Source organism: Physeter macrocephalus, chromosome 2 (assembly GCF_002837175.3).
Source record: "Physeter macrocephalus isolate SW-GA chromosome 2, ASM283717v5, whole genome shotgun sequence".
NCBI classification, from domain to species: Eukaryota; Metazoa; Chordata; class Mammalia; order Artiodactyla; family Physeteridae; genus Physeter; species Physeter macrocephalus.
The window spans coordinates 110,106,719-110,134,690 of NC_041215.1; the positions used below are offsets into that span (position 1 = coordinate 110,106,719).

The 27,972-nt window shown below is 39.1% G+C and overlaps 1 protein-coding gene across 1 annotated transcript in view; it reads right to left on the bottom strand.

Annotated features, from left to right (window-relative positions):
* DYTN (dystrotelin) overlaps positions 1-27,972 on the bottom strand; it is a 51,249-nt gene that overhangs the window by 8,188 nt on the left and 15,089 nt on the right. Inside the window, exons 6-10 of the mRNA XM_007111640.2 lie at positions 24,009-24,080; positions 23,586-23,749; positions 18,693-18,804; positions 17,109-17,260; positions 1,650-1,809 (exon numbers count right to left, since the gene is read on the bottom strand). Of these exons, the coding sequence (XP_007111702.2) occupies positions 1,650-1,809; positions 17,109-17,260; positions 18,693-18,804; positions 23,586-23,749; positions 24,009-24,080 (660 nt within the window). The remainder of the gene's footprint in view (positions 1-1,649; positions 1,810-17,108; positions 17,261-18,692; positions 18,805-23,585; positions 23,750-24,008; positions 24,081-27,972) is intronic.

A 27,972-nucleotide genomic window follows, 5' to 3' on the forward strand; every position in this document is an offset into this window, starting at 1 on the left:
GGCCCGCGTACGCAAAAAAAAAAAAAAAACCAAAAAAAATCAAAAACAGAAACAGACTCACAGACATAGAAAACAATCTTATGGTTACCAAAGGGGAAGCGGGGGGAGGTATAAATTAGGAGATACACACGACTGTAAAAAAAATAAAGAAACAGCTAGGGCCTACTGTATAGCACAGGGAACTATATTCAATATCTCCTAATAACCTATATGGAAAAGAATCTGAAAAAGAATATATGTATTTATGTATAACTGAATCACTTTGCTGTACACCTGAAACTAACACAACATTGTAAATCAATTATACTTCAATAAAAAAGAAAAAAGACTATTCTTGAAGGTGTAGCAAAAATTCTTATTTTTCTTAGTAACACGTCTTAATACTATATGTGATGAAATGGGAAGTATGCATAAAACACTTCTTATGTTTACTGACATATAAAAGTTGCCTCTTGTGCAAAAGAATTAGACAGGTATTTAGCAAACAGTTTTTCAAAAATGAATGAAGTGAGACTGTGACAGTAAGGAAAACAATGATATGTGTTGCCAATTTTAACAGTTGAGGTTTTAAGCAAAAATTAGAATTTTGGAAAACTTGCATCCACTACCATGAGCTTGCTTGCTTTCCAATTCTTAAAGACTTTTCTGATGAGATGCATGGCAGTATTAATGAATATGATTTTTTATGATTTTTTAATGATTCTTTAAAATCTTGTATAATGAAATGGGTGAGCATTAGGAAGTTCGGCATAGCTTGGTGAACTTCCAAATGACCAATGTATGATGGTATAAAATCATGCCTGGATAGAAGATCCACTCAAAAAGCACAACAGAATATTGTATTTTAATGAAACAGGGTGTGAAAGAGATATGGTTTCAGATTCAATATTGCAATATCCTTTAAGGAACAATCATTTATCACGTTTTGGTGTAGTATCAAAGAAGAAGATCTCCAATTATCTGAAAAGGCTATTAAAATACTCCTCTCTTTTTCAACTGTAAATCTGTGTGAGGCCATATTTTTTCATATTCTTCAGCCAGAACATCTTGCAACAGATCAAATGCTGAAGCAGTTAGGAAAAAATGCAGCTGTCTTTTCCGAAGCCAGCCATTAAAGAGATTTGTAAAAAACGTAAAACAATGCCAGTCTTCTAATTAAATATATATAAATATATATAATTACTATTTAAAAATGTTCCATATATAATGGGTTTATTATTTTCATTTTCAAATTAGTTAATAAATTTATTTTAAAACCACTTATCACTTTTAATTTTGATTAGGGTAAACAGCAATAGATATAACGCACAGAAGCTCCTTGGGATCCTCAAAAAATCGTAAGTCTCTAAAAGGGATGCTGAGACTAAAGGTTTAAGAATCAATGCTATAAAGAACCTCTTTGCCCGAGGTCTATTGTTTCTAAATGGTACCAATGCTGTTCTCTCCCAGTGGCACTTCCTTTGCAAAAGTGGAAGATATCGTCTGGCTGATGAAAAGGGGAGTTGGTCAGGGTACAGTGAGAAGAGGGAAAGGGAAGAGGCTGATCAGAGTGAGGTGCAAAGCCTCAGGCTGCAGCCGACCCTCAGCCAGAAGATTCTAGGTCAGACTTCCAGATGGCCCAGATGGTCAGTGTCTCCCACATTCTATACCTGTAGATTCTGTCCCATTAGCTGTAGCTTCGTCCACAGACTGTCCTGGTTGGTTGTGAGTTCGTGAATCTTTGTTTCAAATCTGCAACTTTTTTCTTCCTGGCAGGCATATATGGCTTGCAACTTGTCTTTGTATTGGTTTAACTGTTTTTTAAGGAGCCTGCAAAGAGGACAGGTCTGAGTGGGTTGGAAGGGCAAGAGGTCAGCACAGCAAGATGCGAGAGCCCTAGCGAGATGCACTCTGGGTCCTCTCTGGGAGAAGATGCCGGAGTAGCCTGCTCCTCGACTATTACCTAACATTGGTCAATCCTGCTTTAAACTGTTTGTTCACCATGTACAGCTGTCCTTCGTGTCTATTATATACACAATTCCCCCAAGAATTTCATTGGTTTTAGACGTGTTTTCAAAAACTCATCATGCATGTTATGGATTACTTTTGACAGCATACCTTCAGCAGCTCCTTAAATGCGAGTATTGACTTTATTCATTATCCTTTTGTCCAGAAACACTCCATTTAGAATGATAGCATACATGTCATGGCTAAATACCTAACACCTGGCCAAGACCACAGGGAGGGAACAATGGTGCAATTTGTGAATTGTGGGTCTTGGCGTCTCTTCCTAAGTCTAGTTGTTCATTGGTTTCAGAATGAACCAAGTAGTCAGGGTAATTCTTTTAAAACATAAGGCAGGGGACTTCCCTGGCGGTCCAGTGGTTAAGACTTCGCCTTCCAATGCAGGGTTCGATCCCTGGTCAGGGAGCTAAGATCCCACATGCCTCGCGACCAAAAAACCAAATCATAAAACAAGCAATAATGTAACAAATTCAATAAAGACTTTGAAAATGGTCCACATCCCCCCCAAAAAAATCTTTAAAAATTTAAAGAAAAGAACAACAAAGAAAACCCATAAATCAGATAATGTTACTCCTCTGCTCAAAGCCCTCCAATGTTCCCCTTCTTATTTAGAATAAACCAAAGTCCTTACAGAGGCAGCCGAAGCTGAACAAGATGGCCAAGACCCTCCACTTCCCTCCCTGACCTCATCTCTGCTTTCTCTTTCTCACTGTCTGTCCTTCAGCCACGCAGAGCTTCTGGCAACTCTTCGAACACACTGGGCATGTTCTCCCCTCAGAGTTGGCTCTTTTGGCCCCCAATGCCTCCTTCTCCCAGGTTCTTGCTCAGCTCATCCCCTCATCTTTAAGTCTTTGGTCACCATCATACTCTCAGTGAGGCTCTCCCTCACTGCTCTACTTGAAACTGCAAACCAGGACTCACAACCTCGCCTCCATCACCCCCCATCTCCTTCCCTAGTCCTTTGCATCTCCTTGTCTCCATGGATTTTTGCCATGTCTCATTGCTACAGAACATGATGCGATCTTAGATTTTGACTTAGTCTCGAGCCTTCAGACTTCTGCACAGTCACTTTATATGACATGCTACCTGTTTTACTTGTTATTTTATTTATATCTTACTTACTCTATTACTAATTGTTTATTGTCTCTTTATTCTGGCAACTTTTTTTCTGTTTTGCTTCTTGCCACATCCCCAGGCCCAGGCCTAAAATAGTTCCTGTTACAGTGTATGTATACAGTGAAAATTGGCTTTCTAAAGTACAGTCTTATTCTTTGACCAGAGCTGTTGTCATATTTGTGGAAGTTGTAGAAATTGGCTCCCTGGTAGGAAATGCGACAACATTTCTCAGTGTTAGAGCCTTTGAAATTCTTAATTGCCACAGATCTTGAGAGGTCTTGGAATTTAGTTGGGGCTCCTATCCAAAGCAGGCATCTCTTAAAGATGGCCCTCAAACTTCCAGGCAGTCACACAGGTGAAAGAGGAGTCTGATTCTAAAATCCTTGATTGTAATTGGAGTTTCGAGTACTTCTTTATGATGGACTTTTCAGAAAGGAGTCAGCCCAGGGATTTTTATATAGCAGACAACAAAGAAACATTCTCAGAAGGCCTCTCTAGACAGTATTTTCTATACTTAGAGTGTTGTGCTTGTTATGAGCAGTAGTGACATCAGTTTATCTTTCTCCCATGCTGTCTATCACCCACATCCCCTTCCTCCTTTCTGGCCCATCCACCATGTTTGAACATCTAGAGGACATGCGTTCCCATCCTTCCACAATCCAGGTGAAAGTAGGGAAATCCCTATCAGAAGTGCAGCTCTTTTCTACGCTGTTTTTGTTTGTTTGTTTGTTTATTTTAATGGAGAAATTCTCGGAGAGTCTCCAGTGAACATGATTTACACAATGCCAATATTTCCAGCAACTGGGAGCCCCATACTTTCAAGGTAAATATCCACTGTTAACAAAACAGTTCAGATTATTTGAGAAATAATTCCTTTCAAGTGATCTGAAATCTTTCTAAACTTTTACATCTTTATATGTAGTTCTGCTTCCTGGAGCTAAGGAGCTTGAATCTCCCATGTACCAGGTCTTCAAATACAACACAAAGGCAAGTTAATTCACCAGGCAAGTTAATCATGCACAGAGCAGTGGAACATTACTTTTCTTGATCAGCACCTAGCATAGAGTAATAAATAGATAACTAATAATTGAATGATACTCTTTCTTGTAATGTAGTCTGAGACTGCATTGTTTTTTAAATCATCAGTTACAAATTGTGGGCTGTTACTGAACTTACAGTTGACCGTATATCTCAGGTCTTTCCAGCTATTTGTTGTGAACCTGGGCCTATAATTGTAGGATTTCCATTTAATCTTTTAAAATTTGGTCTTTATTAATTGTCCCACTATTCCAGACTATGATATCTTAGTGATTCAAGACTGTCATTTAGTTTATTATCTATGCCTTTGGTATCATGTCACACACATTTGAGAAGCATGCTGTCTACTATTTTATCCAAATCATTGATAAAAATAATTGGACAGACAGGAACAAGGATAAAGGCTTCACATAGATTTTACTCACTAATCAGGCTCATGCTGGTATATTTTGTGTTGATAAACACCTTACTAGGAGACCAATGGTGTATGTAGTGGGTATGAATTATATAAAAGGGAATCTCATCTAGTTTAAAATAATTGTTTGAGGTAATTATTTTAAGAATTAAGTTTTAAACAATTAAATTTCAAAATTTCCTTTTTATTTCTACATTTTAAGTTTCAAAATTGCCTTTTTATTCCTATACTATTTTCCTTAATTTTATTTCTAATTTATTTTTCTTATACAATGAAAAAGATCAAAATTGTTTTTAATATTTAAATTATTATTAAATTACTTTAAAAGTGTTATTAAGCTTCTTTTCATGAGTTATCACAGAATTTTAAAATGTTCGTTATCTTTCATACCTTTGCATTATGAAGCACATCTCATCATATATATATATACATATATATATACATACACATATATATTAGATGCTCAATAAATTTATTGATGACCTATTTTTATTTTAATACATATTTATTAATATATATTTACTCATTAATTTATTGAGCATCTACTAGATACCAAGCATTGTGCCTGCAAACAAAGGTCTTCCCTCAGGGGGACCTTCTTATTGAGGAGCCAGGAATTTTGTCTTCTAAAGGAATGACAACATGATACAGGAGCTCAAGGGATGATTAGTCCTGGGACTTCCCTGGTGGTCCAGCGGTTAAGACTCTGCCCTCCCAATGCAGGGGGCCTGGGTTCCATCCCTGGTCAGGGAACTAGATCCTGCATGTCGCAACTAAAAGATCCTGCATACCACAACTAAAGATCCCGCTTGCTGCAACTAAGACCTGGCACAGCCAAATAAATAAATATATATATTTTTAAAGGAATAATTAGTCCTTTGAGACACAATAAGATGGTAGACAGTTTCGAGCCAGCCTAGTAAATCTTTGAGAAAGTTAGATACTGTTGGAGAAATGTACTGATTTATTTTAGAAACCGTAAGACACACACAAGACACACACAATACTTCACTGAAAATGCTTAACCAAATTTCAAGGAATAAAATCACTCAATCAAAACCCCAAACTTGATGTAATTATCTGGGTGGTTTTAGTTATACTTAACTACTCAAATAGAGTCAAAGCCCCCTTTTACCTTCATACTGAAATCATAGCATTTCTCTGTTTAAGGAATGTCTTCCAAATTAAAGAGAAAAAAAGAGCACTGTAAAAACTTTGTAGAATTTCTTCCTCTAAAAGCGAAGCAAAATGCTATTGATGTGTCTCTGCTGTTAGTATTTGCCCACACGTGGTTCCTACCTTCTGTCCCTATGGAGAGCATTAATGGATTCGTGAGTCCTCCACAGTTCATTCCTAATGCTGACCATGGTCTAGAGAAGCGAGAAATAGAGAAAATAAGTTTTTGGGTTGAATTTAACCCATATTCCTAAAAATTCATAATAACATGATAATGATATTTCAAAAAAATTGCTTTTTCAAAAAGTGACTGGTGTTCATATGCTCAAAGTGCAGTCACACCATCTTATTTTTACGAGACACTTTTCTTAAAGATACGTAAACATGAACAAGATTTTTAGGTTTTAAAAATAAGTCACAGTAGTCTTTTGCCCGATTTAGGCTGCTGCTCAGAACGTCTCCTTCTCTAAAGGCATCTGCAAAAAGCAGTTGGGTTATTTTATTTCTCTTGGCTCAAGAAATCTTTCACTTCTACCTTCCACCTTCTACTGAGAGTTTCTTATCTTTCCATTGCTTATGTACTGGGACTCATCACTACTCTTTGCATTCACCAAGTCTCTTTGAGTTAATAATGATCGGCTCAGTTCTCATCTAGGATTTTCTCACCAAACCTTATCTCTCAAATCACAGTCTGGTTCCTGAATTGCACCCCAAGAGCAAGTCCTGACCTGACCCAGCCTGGCCCAGGCTCCTGGGGCACCATGTACCAGCCCATGGCACCCACTCATCTGAATGGAAGGTTGGATTTCATTACTCTACATTTATAAGAAGCTGTGGCTATACTCTGTGGCCTTTTCTCCTCCCTACAAATGATCTGAAGAGGGACTGGCCACCTTGAGAACATTCTCCCATAGGAACAGCCTACAAGAGGAAGAGACTAGGGAAGGGAGAAAAAGTGAGCTACAGACTTGAAGTCACATTCTCTGGTTGTTACATGCTCTTTGTGGCCCTTCTGAGTGACCGGTGCCTGTCTGCCTCTTCATTCAAATATTCAAACAGTTTCTACATGCCTAGCATAGATCACTTTGAATCAGTGAGCTTTACATCATTAATATCAATGTTATCATATGGTACATAACGTTATGCAACTGAGAAGCATTTCAGGTTAGTACATATGGACCTACCATGGTATATCCAGAGAATAGATACCATGGTTTATTTAGTCACTTGCAATGGAAGGACATTAGGCTGTTTTCAACTTTTCAGAACTATAAGCAACGTTGCAATGAACAAAGTGGTACATGCCTCCTTGTGCGTACATGTGCAAGGTTCCCAGGTTTTAAGTTTAATAGATACTAACAATTTGCCCTCTTTGGGCACACACACACGTACGAATATTTAAATATTTGGATGCAGAGTATAAGGTCTGCAAAGATATACCCCAAAGAGACTACCTCTGGAAAACTCGGGACCAAATGTGGGCTGGGAATTAAGGCTGAAAAGGACTTTACCCTTATCTGTAATATTTTAACTTTCTATAAGGCAAACAGATTCAGGTCTTATTTGTATAATTAAAAATGTATTTTTTTAATCAAAGAAAGAAATGTATTACATACAAAAGATAGGCGGTAGCAACTTTAAAAATGAGAAAGAGGTGACAGGGAGTAAAAAGAAAGTGAAATAAAGGAGGGAAAGCAAAACCTCTTTTAAATTTCTTGCCTCAGAACAAAGCAATGTTAAAGTGAAACAAACTGTCGCACTGTGAAAATGGCTTTTTTCTTCTTTTATTCGAAGCAGGAAATGGAGCAGCTCTTCATTTGGCCCCGCACATGTAACTCCTGCTCTCTGCCCGGCACTCCAGCCAGAGGCATTCTTGGATGTGCAGTGAGGGGTGTCTGAGTGGTGCAGCTGCATGAGCTGCTGATGAAAACGCACACAGATCTGAAAAACCTCACCCAGAGGCAGCGCACAGGCTGCTCATTCCTGGGTGGTCACAAGACTTACTCTCCTCTTCACACTTCTACCAGGAACAACTGTAATATGAGAACTCTAATTTCTCTTTGATGATTGAAAAACATCACAGATGATCATATTTTGAAGACCTCCCTTAGGATCTGACTGTACTGATTACAATGATGAAGGGACACCTACAAGTGGAGCTGCACATGGGAGGGCAAGTCAACAACTGATTGAAAACATGATAAAGGAGTTGCAGACTGTACGCTTAAAAAAAAACAATAAGAAGCATTTCTAATTCCTTTGATGAAAAAAAATTTCACTGGGATTTTTTTTTTTTAAGTTTCTTCCCTCTTATGTTTCTTTCACTTTCCTCTCTCATCTCTTCCCTTTGAAAATTCCTGAACATTTTCTTTATGTACGGATGAACTAATTTTCCCTACTTTTTAATTACCTCGAATCTTAGGATACTGAATAGTCAAGTTGAGGTATTGTGGGCAGAAGAAAGCCTGGTCTGTAAGTAAAGCTACATTTAGAAGTTTCGGGCAGAGACAATATCTATGGACACTGGAGTAACTTAAAAATATCAAAGTTGAATACAGCTTCCCTTTAGGATGTAGACTTGCGAAGAGTCCCCTCAAAGCTAAACTTTATCCATTAATTGTGCCTTAATTGTTCTTTTCCCCTTCGGACTCACCTGACGATGTGCGCTACTGTCGTTGTTTTGTTGAGCCAGAGATACTCTTTGAGGTATTTGTTGGAAGGCCTCTGTGGCTGCTGTTTCTACTGCTCTAGTTGGACTTACATACCTTGGTGCTTCAGATCTATTGTACTGAATGGAGAGCCTGTTATAAAAGTAGAATTTTGTGAGAGGTTGTAATAATTTTTAATGATCAGGTATGACATTGAGGAGAGTCTTTTTAGAAAATGTCAAATCAGCTATTCAATTTAATATCCAAAAATAGCAATAAAGTAGTTCAACGTTTTCCTCTGTGCTCTTTTCCAACTACTTAGTTGATATAGAGCTAAATAGCCAATAATAGGAACAAAAATTCCATTTCCTTCCTTCTTGATAATCTAGAAATGAGAATGCAGAGAAGTTCAGGGATGACTACAGAAAATCCCCCAGGTCATCTTGTCCAGGTCAGATATTAGGCGTGCTAAGTGCAGATGTGTGTTTATTACGTCATATCTAAAAGAGCGTAGACTAGAGTATACTAGTTTAAGGTCAGGCATATTCCATTTTATACAATTCCATTTAATTTCGTTCCCTTATTCAAAAACTATTTGAAGCATCTTACCATCTTGAGTTATTGCAGATAAAAAGACTTTTTGTAAAAAAAGCAGAGAACTCCCTGCTCACAGAGACTTTACATGTAATGAACAGACAAATACACAATCATTTCTGACATAGTGCGATTATTTCTACAGACTGCAGTGAGAGTATAGAGAAAGAAGCGATTACTCTGGTACACTTTAATTATGTGTTTAAGGAGTGGGCACTTTGGGGTAGAAAAAAGCGTAACCCATGACTTCTTTGTCACACAGCTTCTGAGTAACACACTCTATTCCTACCCCATCTCAAATCATTTTAACACCTTGGGGTTGTTCAACACCATTTTCTGCATTCATACAGATGCTTACAAACAGCAAAATACATATTGAATTTGTTTTTGAAACAAAAATGGCATCATTCCATACACATGATTCTGCCACTTGCCTTTTTCTCTTAATGTATGATGATGAATGCCCTCTAGTATAGTAGATAGGTGCTAAAATTTGTCCTTAAGTAGATTCACTATGTTCTCTTGTACGTTGTATCGTATATAATCGACCATTTTTCTACCAGTGGATCTTCACTTTGTCTGTTTAGTGCCCCACCCTCCAATGCTACAATGTTTATCTTATTTTCTATGTAGTAGTGCTCTTATTCCTATAGGACAGAGTTCCAAAAATGGATCAAGGGCCAAATCTTGTGTACATTTTTATGTTTAGTAGGTACCATTCTTCTAAAGCCAATCTCTCCACATGTGCATAGATTCCATCCCCCCTTGGCTGCCGAATGACATTGCTCCAACAATTCCCCTCTCTTGCACCAGATCATCAAGTTTTCCCTCTACAAACCCATTCCCTTCAGTATACTAACATGCCATTATTTTCCCCATATCATAACCAAACATTTCTCTTAACTTCAGATACTCTACTACCTACACTATCTCTTTGTTCCCTCTATAGTAAAAAAAAATCCTGGGAAGAATTTTCTTGCTTGGTATCTTGAATTCCTCAACTCCCATTTTCTCTTAAACTGCCTCCGGTCTGATTTTTTCTACAACCACTGTCCTACAATACCCTTTCTGAGGTCATCAATGAGTTCCTCAGTGCTAAATCCAAAGGTCCATTCTTACTTGACCCAGCAGCAGCATTTGACACTGTAGACCATGCCCTCCTCCCTGAAACACTCTCTTTACCCGTCTTCCAGGATTCCTCATTCTTGGTTTCCCTCTTGCCTCATCCATCACTCTTTCTCAGCCTCCCTTGCTGGTTTTTCACCTTCTCCCCAACTGTGTCACGTGGAGTGTCCCATGGTTCAGTTCTTCGTTTTCCTCTCTTCTCCATCTACACTGTCTATTTGGTGATCTCATACAATCCCATGGCTTTAAAAACCATGTATGTCAAAAATTCACAAATTTGATCTCCAATAGACTTTCTCCCAAATTCCGGACACGAATAGAAAACTGCCTGCTCAACATCTCCATGTGGATGTCTAAGAGACATCTCAATCTTAACATGTTCCAAATTGAACTCCTGATCTTCCCCTATGATCCTGCCCCACCAATAGCCTCCCCCATTTCAGATGATAGCAACTTTATCCTTCTACTTAATATAGCACCACCATGACCATACATCTAGTATATGCACAAGAATTGACCTCTAGATCTGAGGAAGAGAATACAAATTTCATTAATTGATTCAAGTATATAAGGAAACCTAATATGTGACAAAGTTGGTATCTCATTTAAGTGGAATAAGATAGATTGGCTATCCATCTGAAAGAAAGCAAGCTAGACCTTTGCTAAAATAAATTTCAAATAGGTTGAACATTTAAATTAAAATTCAAAATAGAAACATTAGGAGAAAATTTAGGAAAATATTTATATAGCCTTGCTTCTACACTGCCCCCTTTAGGCTATTGTCAATATTTCCTCCTTCGTTCCATTCAGCCACACTAGCCTCCTTGCTGTTCTTTGGAGCGGCCAGGCACACTCCCGCTTTGAGCTGGCTGTCTCAGTTAGCAGTATGCTTTCGCAGGTATCTGTAAGACTCACTCCCTCACCTCCATCAAGGCTTTGTTCAAATGTCACCTCTCACTGAGGACCACTAAGACCCCTCAATTTAAATTTGCTACCAGCACTCCCTCTAAGTCTTGCTCTCTCTTACCTGGTTCTTCCTTTTTTCTTTTACTTTAGTACTTTTAACTTCAAATATATTATTATAATTCATGTGTATGCCTATTTTTAATTGTCTAGTTTCCCCCGTAGAATGAAAGCTCCATGAGATCGTCATCTCTTTTGTTCCCTGATATATCCCAAGTGCCTAGAAGAGTGTTCACTAAAGATTTATTGAATGAATTATATTTCAGATTATTTTCTGAAAAGTCTATAGCCATTTGTACTTCAACCAAATGTCAAGAGCACCTAATTTCTTCCATGTTCACCAGCACTGGACGTTATTCATTTACTCTTTGCCATTCTGATAAAGAAAGTGATAATATCTCATTGTTCCTTTAATTGGCATGTTTCTAACCGCTAGTTAAGATGAGCATATTTTTGTGTGTTTAATGGCCATTTGGAATTCCTCTTCTGTGATTGCCTATTTACATATTTGGAGTATTTTCCCTCCTCGCCCTCGCTCTCCTCTTCCTCATTTTCTTCTTCCTTATTTCCGTTTCCCTCTCCCCCTCCTCTTCCTTCTTTTCCTCTTCCTCTTCTTCGTCTTCTCCTTCTCCTTCTTCTTCTTTTTCAGTTTTTCCTATCAATTTGTAGGGACCTTTCCATAGCATAGTTTATCCTCTTAGTGAAAATATTTTTCCAAGTCTGAGACTTATTTTTGATTTTGTTTATAATATCATTTACCATGAGAAAATGTCGACATTTGCATGTCGTCATATATATGTGTGTTTCTATTACTTCATGATTCCTTATTTTGTTGTCTTGCTTAGAAAGGTCTCCTCCAAATCCAGGTTTCCTAAATTTTTCTAATATTTTTATTTTAAACTACTTTTACATTTAAACTTCAATCAATTTGGAATTTATTTTCATTTATGGGGCAAAACAATGGATACCTGATGGATAGCCAGTTATGCATCTTTTTCCACTGAACTGAAATACCACCTTTCTCATATGTTAGGCTCTCATTTATGCTTGGATCATTAATCAAATTTTGTATTCTTGTCTTCAGATCAATATACCCATTTCTGATTTATACTATATTATTTGGTCATGGTGGCTCTAGAGTAAGTTTTTAACATCTGTTGAAGAACAACCCTTCTCACTATTTTTTTTTTAACATCTTTATTGGAGTTGAATTGCTTTACAATGGTGTGTTAGTTTCTGCTGTATAAAAAAGTGAATCAGCTATACATATACATATGTCCCCATATCCCCCATCACCCTCCCTCCCACTCTCCCTATCCCACCCCTCTAGGTGGTCACAAAGCACCGAGCTGATCTCCCTGTGCTATGCGGCTGCTTCCCACTAGCTATCTGTTTTACATTTGGTAGTGTATATATGTCCATGCCACTCTCTCACTTTGTCACAGCTTACCCTTCCCCCTCCCCGTGTTCTCAAGTCCATTCTCTATGTCTGCGTCTTTACTCCTGTCCTACCCCCTCACTATTTTTTATTTCCACAATTTTAAATATTCTTGTACTTTATTCTTTCAACATGTCTTCAAAATTATTTTATCTTATTTAAAAAACATCATGACTTTATTTGGAAATGCATTTAATTTAAATGCAGTTCATTCTTATTATCCATGGTAGTTATGCTCTTTGAAGTCACGTGAACAATGAATTACTGGAAACTGAACGATGGCTCCTGGGGGAAACACAGGGTGAGGATCTTGGAAGTCTCTGGTCAGAACATTTTCATCAACCTATCAATATATAACCTTGTTTTTCATGTGTTTCTTTTCGTTTTTTTAATTAGTTATCTATTTTATACATATTAGTGTGTATATGTCAATCCCAATCTCCCAATTCATCCCCCCCCGTGTGTTTCTATTTAACGATACATGTATACTGTTTAATGTTTACTTTTGATTCATTAACATTGAACACATGTAACTCGTGTCTGAACGAAGCTTATTTCATACATGTATTTTTTGTTAAGACATATCATAGCCTTCTCGCACCTAGGAACACTAGCCAGCACTTCAGCACCATGTTTGGAGGCTATTTGCAACAGTGAAATCACCAACAAAAAGCACAAAAATGTGAAAAACATGGCACAAGATAGACTGTGTAAAGGACATGTGTTTATACTATAAGGGCAGAAACCAGAAGGCAGGGTGTCACTCAGTTCTACCTCAGCTGTGCATCAGGCAACTCACATTTTTTTGCCACTCTCTGCATGTCTGCAAATGACCAAAGAAGCATCGTGAGTACTCATTTTAAGGTTATTTTTTTAATCGTGTACATTGCTATGTTAGTGTCTTCTCTTTTAGGAATTTGGTATGCTTCTCCCTTTTGCTCAGGTCTTGTTTTCTGTGTATTCAATCAAATATTACAGCTTTCCTTATATGGGTTTTGTATCTTTTTTGTTAAGTTTTTTCTAGTTTCTTTTAAAAATAATTTTACAGGTATTGTAAATGGGATTTTTATAAAATTTCTAGCTAGCTATTGCTGATATAGTGAAGAGCTATTTGTGCATACTTATTTTATTTTCCACCACTCAAAACCAATTAATTCTACTAGTTTTTGCTAGTTACTTGTGGTTTCTTGGGGATTCACAGTCATATTAGCTGTAAATGGAAGTAATTTTGTGTGTTCTTTTTCACAGTTTTTATATTCTTTTTTAGTATATTTGTAAGAATGTCCCAAAATATATAATAATAGTGGTGATATTTGGTACCTGGATTTCAGTTATGTTTTTGTAAGTGAAAGTATTATCAGTGTACACTATTGTATGGAATCCACATTTAAAGGAAGGAGGTTTATTAGGATGAAGAATGCTGAATCGATGAATGAATTCAATATTACCATTTGGCAATAACCATGAATCTCTTAGAAGATGGTCAGTACAAATGTGCCAACTTAATAGATAGCAAGGATATGATTTTGACTATTATCACAATGTAAAATAGTAATATTCCACATTAATTTCTCCTTGACCAATCACTAATCAGAATTTTTGAATGCATCAATATCTAGGCTAAAGTGGAAATTATTACATTAGAATTTTACTTTGGTGAACAACTCAATTGTACTCTGGCGAACAGAATATAACACACCAACATTTAAAGAACGTTTAGCTTTGTGTAGGACTTGCAATTCCCTTTCCTCGTCTTGTCTCCACAAATATTACTCTGGAAATAGGAAGGACAGGTTATCCCTATTATCAGGTGAAGAAACCAAGTCTTAGAAACAGTCCCCGAGGCCACACACAGAGTTGGCTGAGAACAAGACTGCTGTGTCTCTCTGTCCCAGGTTCAAACTTCACTAACGTCTTCCAACACTGGGTAATTACTCCTTGAGATACTTTCATACCCCATTCTAAAAGACCCACTTTATCAATCAATCCATTAATCCTTCCATCATGCATCCATCCATTTTATTACTCGGTCCGTCAGTCATTCAACAAACACTTATTGAGCATTTATCATATTCAGACATTTTTACAGATTCTGGAAATACAACTGGAAACAATAAAAGTTTCCTCCCCCGATGGAGCTTACATTATTGAAAAAAAAATTAAAAATAAAAGTGAAATTTGTATAATGTCAGATGCTGATGAAGTGCTTTGAAGAAAAATAAAGCAAGGGAGGAGGATTGGGAGTGCCAGAGTGGGGACAGGAGCTAAAATGATAAATGGGTGGTCAGGAAAGGCCTTAAGGATGAGATGACATTTGAGCAGAACTTTTGCAAGTATTTAGGAGGTAGGCGTCAAGTCATACAGAGAAGTGGTCTAGGAATATGAATTCTTTAAAGTAAAGGTTTACGTCTTAAGAGTGGGAGGATCTGGCTTAGTCTTATGGGGAGGAGGGAGGAATCAGGGCTGGAGCACAGAGGTTGGTGGGGAGATGACACTGGAGAGGTTCCCAGGGTAGCTCAAACAAGCAGGGGTTTTCTAAGTCATCTTACAACTTTTAGATTTTAGATTAAAAACAACGGGAAGCTAATGGAGGGGTTTAAGGCACAGAAGTTTGGGAAAAATGAGTGCGTGAGGAATGCCATCATATTTTGAATTTGTAAAAGATCAGTCAGGCTTCTGTGGCCAAAAGAAATGCACATAAGAGCATGGATCTTTGTGTTCTAACTATGAGAATGGAGGAATTTAGACAAGATCTCAAGTATTCAGTAAATCCAGCTGATTAATTGTCCTCGTTTACTGTCACTCTGTCAGGGCAAGGTGAAATAAATGGCTTGAAGAAGACAGATGAATTGGCATCTGATATCTTTGTTTCTATTTTTAAATTTAAATTATTTGTACTCTATTAAAGCTATACATCAAGATGATATCCAAATTCTCTAACTTTAAGAATACATCGGGGCTTCCCTGGTGGCACAGTGGTTAAGAATATGCCTGACAATGCAGGGGACACAGGTTCGAGCCCTGGTCCGGGAAGATTCCACATGCCGCGGAGCAACTAAGCCCGTGTGCCACAACTACTGAGCCTGCACTCTAGAGCCCGCGAGCCACAACTACTGAGCCCACTTGCTACAACTACTGAAGCCGGCGTGCCTAGAGCCCGTGCTCTGCAACAAGAGAAGCCACCGCGATGAGAAGCCCGCGCACCGAAGATTAGCCCCCTCTCGCCGCAACTAGAGAAAAGCCCACGCGCAGCAACGAAGACCCAATGCAGCCAAAAACTAAAAAAAAAATCAGTGCATTTTACCACCTTACCCACTACGTCCCCATCCCCAAACATCCACAAAAAAAAAAAAAAAAAAAAAAAAAAGAATACATTGATAACCACCTGCTAGGAAAATGTGGTACAGGTATAAGGCATGGCATCTAATGCGAAGTCAACATGTATTTTTTCCCTTTAAAGAGCTGTAAAAATACATTAATTTATACCAAACTGTAAAAAGTGACAAAATGACCACAGAAATAGGGTCTGGGATAGAGATGGAAATATGCTGGTAGATGTCTGAGAAAAGTTTAGAGAATTACAAAAGAAAAGAAATTAATAAATGTATACCAATTTGATTAAAGTGATCTATGCTTATACTTCTGGTAGATAAAATAAGAGTGAATGAATTATTCTGGGTTTTTTTCTCCCAAAAGTCTGATGATCATAAGCCCATGGAAACAGTACCTCTTTCCTTTATCTTCTGAAATTTTAAATTATAAAGAAGTAGTTACTTCAGTAGTTAAGGTAATGAAGACTTTTAAAAAGTCATCTTTAGGCTGGTGCTCAGGTATGTGATGGGGGATCTCAGATACCAGTGGTGCTGGGAGATCCTTTGAGATAACCCTCTGGAGCATAGTTTACCATTCTGAATTTTGAGGATTAACAAAATTCACAACTTTTGATGCAATGGTTTTACTTGAGAGAATTTATCTTAAGAAAATATAAGAAAATGCGTGTGTAGGGATGTTGACTACGGAATTTGGGTGGGGGGCAAAATTTGAAAATAACCAAAATGTTAAGGGATTGCTTGTGAATTATGGCACTTCCTTACAAGGATAAGAGTGAGGTCATTGAAATGATATTTTGGAAGCTAATGACAGGGAAAATGCTCTCCATTTAATGTAAGTGGAGAAAAGGATGAAAAGTTGTATCTACAGCATAATTCCTGATCTGGTAATACTGAAATGTGAATAGCACTCACCTGTGAGTGATGGAATGTGTCTTTATTTCCCTTTTTAAAAAAATAAGTATTAATTCTGAATTAGGCTTTCAAAAGTAACCCAACAAAAAAGAAAGATGTTGGAGAAAGTTACTCAAATACTCTAATATTAAAAATCTTCTGTGTCTGTCTGAGGTCTTTAGCTGGGATAACTCTAAATGATTGGATGGACCACTTAAAGGTATTTTTGTCTCGCGTTCTACTTTAAAGTTAAAGGTCGCTTCTAGAGGGGAACAGCATCTTTATCCCTCCCCTGCTTGCTGGCTGCATAACCCAGTTCCCAGGCTCTGGGCTGCCAACCTGCAGGACTGTCACTCAGAGACACTCACCTGGCCTGTGCATGTTTAGCCACATCTCTTGGATTCACCTGGTCCAGCAGCCACTGCCTTCTCGCAGCTTCTTTCCTCCTACAGCGCCCTTGGAGCAGGTTGTTTCTGAGGGTCCTGAGGAAGAGTTTTGTATTGTCTTTTGCTGACATCCGCTGGAATGGCCAACAGAACAAAGGGCATCAGATCAGTCTTAAAGTGGTCTTCTTCCCTTACTTGGGTGGGTTGGCCGCCATGGAAGTTTCTGAAATTATTTCACTTACCGTTATGTCCACAGAAAAATCATCTTACTTCCTTACTACCTGAATTTCTTCACATCCTCTCTCTATACACATACATATAGTATATGTTTCCAAATTAAATACCCCCCCAACTTCTGCAAAAACTCCCCTTCCTTAGAGCAACCCAGGAATGGGGAATGTTAAAGCTAGAAGGTGGCATGAAAGAGGACTAAGCCTGTGGTTACTAATTCGGAGGATTCCCCTGAGATTTTATTTCCAGAAAAATCCTCATACATTTAGTCTTGAATAAAATATCAGTGGATTCTCAGACCACCTGAAGTCCACCCCACATGTAAGGCAAAAGGAAACAAAGCAACGAGACCTTTAATTTAAAAATATTCAGCCCTTGAAATCTAAAGTGTAATAACAAAATGACCACATGGTGTCAGTCTAATATCGATAAGCCCTATTTCTCCCCAGACTTTTAGAAACAAGAGAATCATAGGCCAATAATCTGAGGATCTGGGTTAATAAAATTTAGTAAAGCAATATCCATTGAAAATTATTTGGCAAGATTGAGGCACATGACTTTTGTGGACCATTCATGGTAAAGAGAGAATGAGGGGAGAACTGTCCTCATTAAAGGTAATTAATCAATATTTTTCACTATTGTGAAATGTGGGGATGAGGTCATGTGCATGGAGAAACTGATTCATACTCAGTGATGAAAAGAGAGTGTTCTTTCTGGAAAAATTGAAATGCTCTCTGCTTTAAAATTATCCTGTTTCTCTTTCTTCTTAGCAAGAGCTGAATTCTCTTGCTGAGTATTATAATTTTCTTTAAAAAATATTGAAAGTCAGCTATGAAGTCTTAGTTTTACACTTTTCCAGTCAAAACTGAGATAGAAATCTTTCTCTTTTGTTTTTCCTAAGGAAAAAATTACTTGAATTTTAGTGCTCAGGAAAAGACATGTTAAAAAAGAAAATTCCCGAAATGTACTAGCAACTAGAGGCCTTGATGCATCATTTTACCAAACCAGGGCTTTTTCTTTTAAATCTGTATCCATTTCCAATGCCTCTCCCCTCTTACTGCTCAGATATTTTCTAGTACACAGTAGGAGTCAATGGCTTCAGATTAGACTCTGGCCTTTTCTTATCCCCAAAAGGTTTATTAAAATCTACAGTGTAAAGAAAGTATATGTATATTGAGAAATATTTAAGGTTGAGTTGGCCACTTCCTTAGTCTTAAATATTATATGTATGAAAGGAGCAGAACCTGTGGTTTTCCGGGAGGAAAAGTATTTTAATTGCTGTAGCTTTCACTGATAAAATTCATGAATAGTTTGGTACATGGCATTAGATGTTACCTGGATGCAGTTCTCAATCACAGGATGAGACTTCTGGTGGGACTTGCTCTGAAGACCAGATAAGAAACACACCTGACAGATGTCAAAGTTGAGACACTTCAGACAGCGGTATCTGCCAATTAAAATGGAAGTGTGACTTACATCGCTACTAGTAGGTGAGCAAAGAAAGTATTATTCAGGTGGAGAATGAGCATCCTAAAATATACAGGAGGGCTTCCCTGGTGGCGCAGTGGTTGAGGGTCCGCCTGCCGATGCAGGGGACACGGGTTCGTGCCCCGGTCCGGGAGGATCCCACATGCCGTGGAGCGGCTGGGCCCGTGAGCGGGCCCGTGAGCCTGCGCGTCCGGAGCCTGTGCTCCGCAACCGGAGAGGCCACAGCAGTGAGAGGCCCGCGTACCGCAAAAAAAAAAAAAAAAAAAAAAAAAAAAAAAGTTAAAATATACAGGAGGTGTCTGAGCTATCGAGTGAGTATAAAGTTATCTTCTTTTGTTGGCATTTTTATAACATGACATTAAATTAATATAGTTTTGTCAACCAACTATCATATAGAGGCCTGATTCATCCTCTCCACCCCGCCCCCCAAATACCAAGTGTCTTTTATATGCAGGGTATTATGTGCTACAACCTTTAGGACAGACCCTTAAGTCTGCAGCCACATTTGTGTAGCTGCATAATTCATTCAGGTAGTTTGAATTTAATTGCCAACTTAAAGAAAACTGGGAGATTTCCAAAAAGTTTGAATTCTAGCTTCTCTGGAAAATGTGTGAGATATGATGATATTGGACCCGCATTCTTGTGTGGTGTTGGGGAAAATAAAACCATAGCTAAAGAATCTAAAATAAATGTGCCATTTATCAGAAATCTGTATGTAGGAAAGAATAATGTGGAAGAGAGGGAGTTCCTCACCAGCCAAGACTGAGTGACCACCACACCCAAGTTTCTTAACACATCAGTGTTGCAGACTTTCTGTTGTGGACAGTTACAGTCTTAAATCTCCTGTGATCAGAAGGACAGGCGGAAATCTTGAGACACTCTGGTAGGGAAGGGTGTCTCTGGACACTCAGGGAACATGTTGTGATATTGGGGAGGGCTGGCGAGACCTCATAGTCATGAATTAGTAACTTTTAAGGATGAGTGGGACCCTGCTGTTTGTCTGCAAAATATCACGGATCTATACTTTTTTTCCTGCTATTTTAACACCCTTCTTCAACTACAGAGGATGCGGCATAAAGTAGGGTCTTCCCCATGACGGCAGCAATGGGTGAGGGCAAGGGGGCAGCTACACCTTTAAGACAGTCCCTCCCCAGACTACTGCCCTCATTTATACTACTTGCCTTGCCCCCAGTAGCGTTTTGAGTTTTCAACCCCGGTCTTCAAAGTTATAAAAATTAAACTATGACAAGATTCCTATGCTCTTCAAATTTCACATCTGGCTGCAAAGACATGATACGGAAACTTGAGGTACTAACTAGCAAAATTAGGTACTGTGTGATGAAGTGCCGAGTAAGAGGCATGGAAAATACATGCTGTGGGAGAGATGGGGGAGATCCCTGGGAGCTGATATGGTCTGATAGCTTGTTCTGGAAGAGCTGAGACTCATGCTAGGCATAGAATGCTGGGTGGGAGATTAAAGCAGAGGAAATCCCAGGTAGAAAGATGAGGAGGAGTAAGGGAATGCAGACTGGGGTGAAGAAGAAGGGTTTAGAGCTTTTCAGACCTAGCAGACCTACAGGTAACTGTGGAGAATGGAGGAATAAAAACTTGCAATGTTCCTGAGGCCAGATGGCAGAAGGGCTTCTGACCAAAGTCACTGGAAGGCAGAGCAGGAGGATGCAAATGCCATGAGACCAACTCCACGGTCCTTGTTCACTGCCGTCCCCGACACCTAGTCCCAGGGTAGGATATTAATACAGAGTGTTGAATGGCTATTACAGTAGCAAACATTTTTGAGCCCTTACTATGTAGCGGGCAGGGGACATGCGTTGACATAGTTAATCCCCATGAAAGTTCCTTAAGACAAGGCATTCTTATTATTATCCTCATTTGAAGAAACTGATTCAAAGAGAGTTTAAGCAATTGCACAAAGTTACACAACTACGTAGTAAGTGGTAGCATTAGGTTTTGAGCCCAGGGATACCATCTAAATGGAGAGCCAGCTATTTTAACCCCTGTTAATAGACCACCAAGGCAGGAGACTTGAGTTTGAGTCACATGCCGCTGTTACTAGGTGACCTTGAAATGGAAACTTAAGCTCATTGTTTTGAAGATACCTGGAACAATGCAGGTTTTCAAAGAACATTAGTTGAACGAAATTAAATGCATGACAGTTTCTTCAATGTAGAAAACGGGGCTAGTAAACCCTGCCCTCCAGGCCTTGCAAAGTTTTTACAAAGCTTTGAAAATTATTCAGCGTGCGTAACTGGAGAGACATGAAGTCTATAACATAAAGTATTTTTTATAAAGATGATTTGATGAGCCACCTGTACTGGCTGCTTTATTTAGCATTACTGTATGGTTACAGTTGACTCGTTAGGACAATACACTGACCCTAATCTTGGCTTATTTCCTCCACGCTCTGAAACTACCGACAGGTTTGTGAGAAAGGATGCAGTGTGGATAATGAGGTTGGTCTGTTGTTGGTGGCTTTACTCATAGAGAACCAACTTTTTTCCCCTAATTTCATTTCAAACTTACATGGCTATTACAGAGCATAAATGTGACACATTCTGCTGAAATTGAACACTTGGCTTAGGAACAAGCTCTGGTCTTTGTAGCTTCTCTTACTTTAGGAGGTCAAGTCTTTGCCCTCTTCCTGCTATACCTCCAGATCTGCAAACACTTCTGCTCTAAAATGTCTTTATGAATCTCACTGAAACTAAAAGCCTTGAGGCTATTGCTGGAGTTTTCTGAGAGCCAAAAACACAGGTTTAAGGTTAGAGCTGTAATACATTCAAGCAATTTCTAATAGACTCAGAAGGTTACAGCTAAAAGAAGCCTAAGTCATCATTTGACCCACCTCTCCTTCTCTTGCTTACAAAGAAACCAAGGTCTAGAAAGGTTAAAGGCCATGCCCAGATCACGCAGCTGTCTGCATATATGAGAACTCTTCATTGCCTTAGATTTCTAGGAGGAAGGATGGGTCACACAGCGGCATTTCTAAGAGGAAGCTTACTCTCACTCTCAATAGATAGGGACGTAATCTAAAACTTAAAGCATGGCACTTCTAGCCCTCTGCCTTTGCTTTTCTTTTTTTGAGTGACCTGAGCAAGTCATTCAAATTCTGTGAGACTCCTTTATAAAATAAAAATAATACATGCTTTATGTTATACATAATGCTTTTGAAAAAATATTTCAACATAAAAGTTGTATTTTATATAACTGCAAAGTGAATTCTGTACCTAACCCAGTGCAGGACACATAGGAACTGCTTAAATAATACTTGTTTATTGAGTAAGTCAGTATGATATACATATAACATGGAAAATCATATTCTTGTTTGCACACTGTCCAATAAAGAAGGTTTCTTTTTCATTGTAGTATGCAGATTTCTTTGGTTTGGCTTACTTGGTTTCCAACAGTTGGGGCCATTTTTATGTTTTTTTGTTTCAACTTGAGTTATTTGTCCTGAGTTTGTCATGAGTGAAGTTTCACTGTGTCCTCAGAATTCTCGGCAAATCCAATTCATTTTCTCAGCAAAATTAAAACCTGATTTCCAGTTTCTTAGTGGACCCAACAGACCTATTTTATATCACTCCTCCTGCCCCTCCTGGGCACCCCCACTTTTACCTGTTTTGAGCTCCCTAGTTGCCCCAGCTCTTCAATCCTACCACATCTCCAGCCCCTGTTACACCCATGTTCGTCCACCATGGTGGCCCCCCTGCCGGGCCCACACCTGTACGCTTCCTTCTCTTCTCCCCATCTTTAATAATAACTCGAATTTCACTTCTTTATTGTTTTATTGACAAGAGAACTACAACACCCTTTCCCTAATATGGGATTTTGACTGTCATCCTCAAAGCTGTGGAAAGGTCTGAATCTCCAATGTCCAAACCTAGCTTTCAAATCTGCCTTTTCCTCGAGGCCAGAGAAGCTCTGGTGTGAGCTGCTCACACAAAGCCTCATCATTCCTTTGGGTTCAAGGAATGTTCTCAGTTGTCTGCACAAGGCGGCAGCAGAGCATCACGGTTGCAAAGCAGGCACTCTGGATTCGGTCGGTAGCCTCTGCCACTTGCTACCCACGTGAGCTTAGGTTAAGGTATTTAGTGTCTCTGCAAATTAGGCATAATAATACCACATTTATACAGAGTTGTAACAGGCTTTACATGAAATGATCCATGTGAACTACACAACCTAACACTTGTTCAACATTTAACAAATGTAGCAAGGTCCTACTATATAGCACAAAGAACTATAGTCAATATCCTGTGATAAACCGTAATGGAAAAGAACATGAAAAAGAATACATATATGTTTAACTGAACCACTTTGCTGCACAGCAGAGATTAACACAACATTGTAAATCAACTATACTTCAATAAAATTTTTAAAAAAGCAAAGAATGTAAACTATTGTTATTGCTATTATTATGGATGGTTCCAAAGTATTTAACAGCATTTTTTGGTAACAAAAGACAAAAAAAATTTCCCCTTAAGGAACAAAAATATCTAGCGGTCAGAGTATGTGTCAATAGAACTTAATATTCCATTAATTATAGAAGGTAAAATAAAATTTATTATAAGCAGGATCACTCATACAGGAAATTACTGACCCCCCAAAATCAACTGAGTTCTAGATGTGTGAGAAGGACCACAAAAAAAATCTGGAGAGATGCAGCTCCAACTCCAGACCCATTTGGAGAGTGAGGGTCCGTGTAATAGTGATGAATGACTCTACCTCAATCCTGTGATGGGGAAGTTCCTGCAGATACTACATCGAACAGGATGAGTGACCATTTCAGTGGCTGACAGGCGGTAGCAGGTCGGGAGCCACAGGAGGATGGGAGGCTCAGATTGTAACCAAGATAGGAATTTCTCTTCTTTAATTGCTGAGCTCAACACCTGAAAAACAATGGCACGCTCAGATGTGTTTCTAGGCAGAACTTCGGTCTCCTGTAGAGATGAAAATGTATTTTCATCTTCTCTTCTGGCTCTGTTTCTGCAGGCTCTGCTTAAGAAGTTTATCACATGCAAAGTCGGGGCAAGTCTACCTCTAAATTAGGTTGTCTAGGATGCGGTGTAGAGTAGTAGGTCTGTGATTTAAATGGCTCAGCAGTGGTGTCTGCCCCCCAGGTCCAAGGGACATGTGAATGGCACTCACCCCTTGGAAACAGCTGCGTGTAGCACTTTCCACAGAGCCCAGAGCTCGACTTTCCCCCATGATAGTCGGGATCTACAAGAGGCAAGAAACCCCACGTCAGCGATCAAGAAATGGAGAAATAGGTGGCCACCAGTCATGCCTGAGCGGTGGCATTTACGGCCATAGCGTCACAAGTATCTGGTGTCTATGAGACTGGATGAGCTGTCTCAGTCTAGGCAAACAGGACATGTGTGGGTTTTGTGCAGTGTATGAATAGAGATAATGAATGAACAAGTGGGAAGAAGTGGAGCTGGGGGAAGGAGTGAGAAGCAAGTCTGGCAGTGGGGGAAATACAGGGAGGGCTTGCATTGTTTCTCTTCTTTTGACCCCAGTCAAATATTTAATCTTTCTTTGCCCTTGTGCACCTATGGATTACAAGTAACGACGATACTGTATTCAAGTTCAGGGCAGTTTTAAGGAAACCTTTTCAAACACTTTCACAATCGTCTCATTTTAACAAATCCCAATTTCTGAGGTAGGGCAGTCATTATCCTTGCTTAAAGGAAGGAGCAATTGAGATCTCATATTTTGTCCAAGGTAAAACAAGCAAGCAAACAAACAAACAAACAAATGCAAATTAGCTGCAGAATTGAGATCTCACTCTAAGACTCCTTACTCTGTTGAGGGGTTCTCCCAAAGCTTTGTCACACCCAGACCTGATGTGTATTCCAATGGCTTGATTCACACTACCTCACTCAATGGTTTCCATCTTTCAATCAGCCACATTAAGGAGTTTAACTAAGGGACTAAGAACCCCTTGTGACTGCCGGGATGGCCAGGGACTTGGCCCTGACATTATCTATACGCACCGATACATGTACCTGTCACCTCCATTTATGCCCATTTGGTTGTGGGTCCCAGTTTCACATCTGATGTCTTCTACAGCACAGTCTGTCAGCAGGCATTGCTCCCAAGCTCAGAAGTAATTTCAAAGACCCCCCCTGCTGAGTCCATCAACTCCAATAAACATTCTTCTAATCAGGAAAGTGGCACTTAGAGCCACTTTGCTGACAATTAGCCAGCCAGAAGTCAACAAACATTTGCGTAATCCTGACAAGACGGCTTGTACTTTAAATTGATAATAACCCCATCACCAGCTGAACTAAGTACTATGCGTTATTTGGCTTTTGTCTGAAAAAATAACTCACTAACCATACTTTGGCCTGAGAGTGCTGATGAGCTAACTGGAGCACTTATTTGGACTGCGTCCTTGAGCCCTGAGAAAGGGGTTGAGCCTCATTTGTAAAATAAGGAATGTGGATCAGATAGGACCCACTTGCCAGCTCTGTGATTCTGACTCCAGTCAAAAGAAAATTCACTTCTGTAGTGGGTTCTAACCTACACTTTTGGCTTTTAAGTGTGTGCACAAAGATTTTGTGGATTAATTGCCCATTTGACTAATTTCTTGCAGGTGTTCTAAGGAAGGATGCAGTGTGGCTGGATAGCATATGCCAGCACAGGCAGAACACCACTTGAAATGATAATTACGATTCTTGGGGGAGGGGTTGGGATTACACGGTAGGGCCTGGAATTTTCTAGGGGAACCCATCTCAGTGTTCTTAATGGTAGTAAATGGGATGATAATTTGCTATGCAAATCTCCACCTTCCTAACAGCTTTCTCAGGAGCCTACTAATGCATTGCGGGGGAGACAGCGCTGCAGGAGCTGCCATTTCGGCAGCTCATCGACCTCAGTTGAGCCTGAAAGAAGGGCAGATTTTTAGGGCCTCTTGGATGGGGAGCCCGCCTGGGGCCAGCTGTAGTAGTGAGGAAGCAGCACGGGATTTCAGGAGGAGGAAAATGCCCCTCCGTCCATCTTCTTTCATTACATCCACCTCAACACCTTAGTATAACAAGCCTGATTGCACAAATGGATGGACAGATTTTCCCAGTCTCCCTGGCTCCCCGCAGCTTGAGTCCTAAGATGTTGGGGTTGTTGGGGAAGTAGCTCCTTAATATATGCCTGGAGTCAGCAGAAAACAGGGCCCGTGTGCTGCTGCAACCACCAGAATGGCTCTTAAATAACTACATATGATGTTTGAACCTTAGGAATTAAGAAAAAAAAAAAATCATTGCTCCACTTAAAAAATATGAACATCTTACATATTATTTGGAATTTACAGAATACATTCAACACTAATTATTACAATCAATATGAACATAAACTATTACTATTAAGGCCAAATCAAAGCAAAGGTAATTTTGGATAGGTTTTTCTAAATCATGTTCCCTGTCTGATCATCTCTTTCCTTACCCACTCCCACCTGTATCATAATTATCCCCAGTTCAGAATCCTTGGTTCTGAAGGGTACCAGAATATGTCACCCCCAAATATGAGCCCTTGGCATATGTATTATTTTGAACTAAAGCCCATTGAGAACCAGTAGATGCAGAAAAAGCTCTAAAAACGGCACAGGTTTTCCTTTTGTAAAGGAAATTTACATTTATAAAGGAAATTTCTTTTTACCAATAGTATCTCCCTCTCCCTATCAGGAAGAGGAGGACTCTTAACAACACTTATTAATGGAGGAATCACAGACTTAAATCTGCATAACAAACCTTACTAAACAACCCTTGTTCACCATCTATTTCCCAGTCACTTTCTCATAACTTGCCTCCCCCCACCCAGAAGCCCAGAGCCCCCTTCCCTTTGTTTAGTGTAAGATAATTTACAAGCCGGAGTTCCATCCACCTCTTTGAGTTACTCATCACTGGGTGTTCCCATGTGTATGCACCATACACATTTAAACTTTGGTTTGTTTTTCTCTTGTTAATTCTGTCTTTTGCCAGTCCAATTTATAGGGCCCCAGTCACAGAACTTAAGATGGGTCAAGGAAAAAGAAATTTTTTTCTCCCCTACAGTCCAGACCCAGGGGAAAAATGACAGAAAATTACTATGGCTTCACTGTGAGGAAAACCTAGTTTGGGGATTTTACAGGGGCTTGAAGAAGAATAGACACATCCTTGAAATAGGGGTAAAAGATACAGAAGGACAGCAACCACTGTACACAAGATAATCCAGAGCCTGCTTAACCCATTTGCAGAAGATCTTGCTTGGTTACATGATTTTACATCATTTTAATATTTAAGAAACATATTTACTTTAAGGAGGTTAAATTCCCTTGCCTAGTATGGATAAAAACAACACTACATTTGCACATTCTTAAAGAATAGGAAATGATGGAAAGCAACTATTTGAGTATTCGGGGTTGCATTTCATCTATGTTTCCGTTAAGCACCGTTGAAGGCTTTAGTATCAAGAACTTTTCAAGCCATAAAGATAAATGAGATAAAATTCTTGCCCTTGAGAAGCAGGCTAGTGGGAAAAGCATATATCTAGGACATAACTGCAACAAAATTTGACAAGTGCTATAACAAAGTTAGGTACAAGAGTTAAAGAAGCTTTCAGTGAGGAGGTGACTAATATTTGAGTGATCTTGAAAGACAAACAGTATTTGTCAAGTGAAAGGAGAGGCAGTGGTGTTGCAGACAGATTGCACCTGCCCAAGTCAGGCATGGAGAACTTGGTGCATGTCAGGTACAGTAAAAAGTTTGATACGCAAGAGTGACAATGATGGAAGGAAAAATTAAACCCTGTGGAATACGCAAAAGAAACCACTGGATACTGTTTCAATGGGGATTATCTGAACCTATAGAGATATGCATCACTGTCTTTGACAAAGCTATTTTATAATTTTGTAGACATTAACGTTAACTTGTAGACAACTGATCACAATGCAAATAATTCTTATCTATAGACATGCAAATAAATTCTGTCCTGGTTGAGGGACAACCCTCCCCTTCAGCCCAAAGTCAGTCTTGGGTCCACCTGCAAATTCATTGTAACATTCTTAATCTATCAGCTTGTCTGTTCTTTGGTTATTTCTTTCAACTAGTTGTAACTTACTGGAGCCCTCTTTTAATTA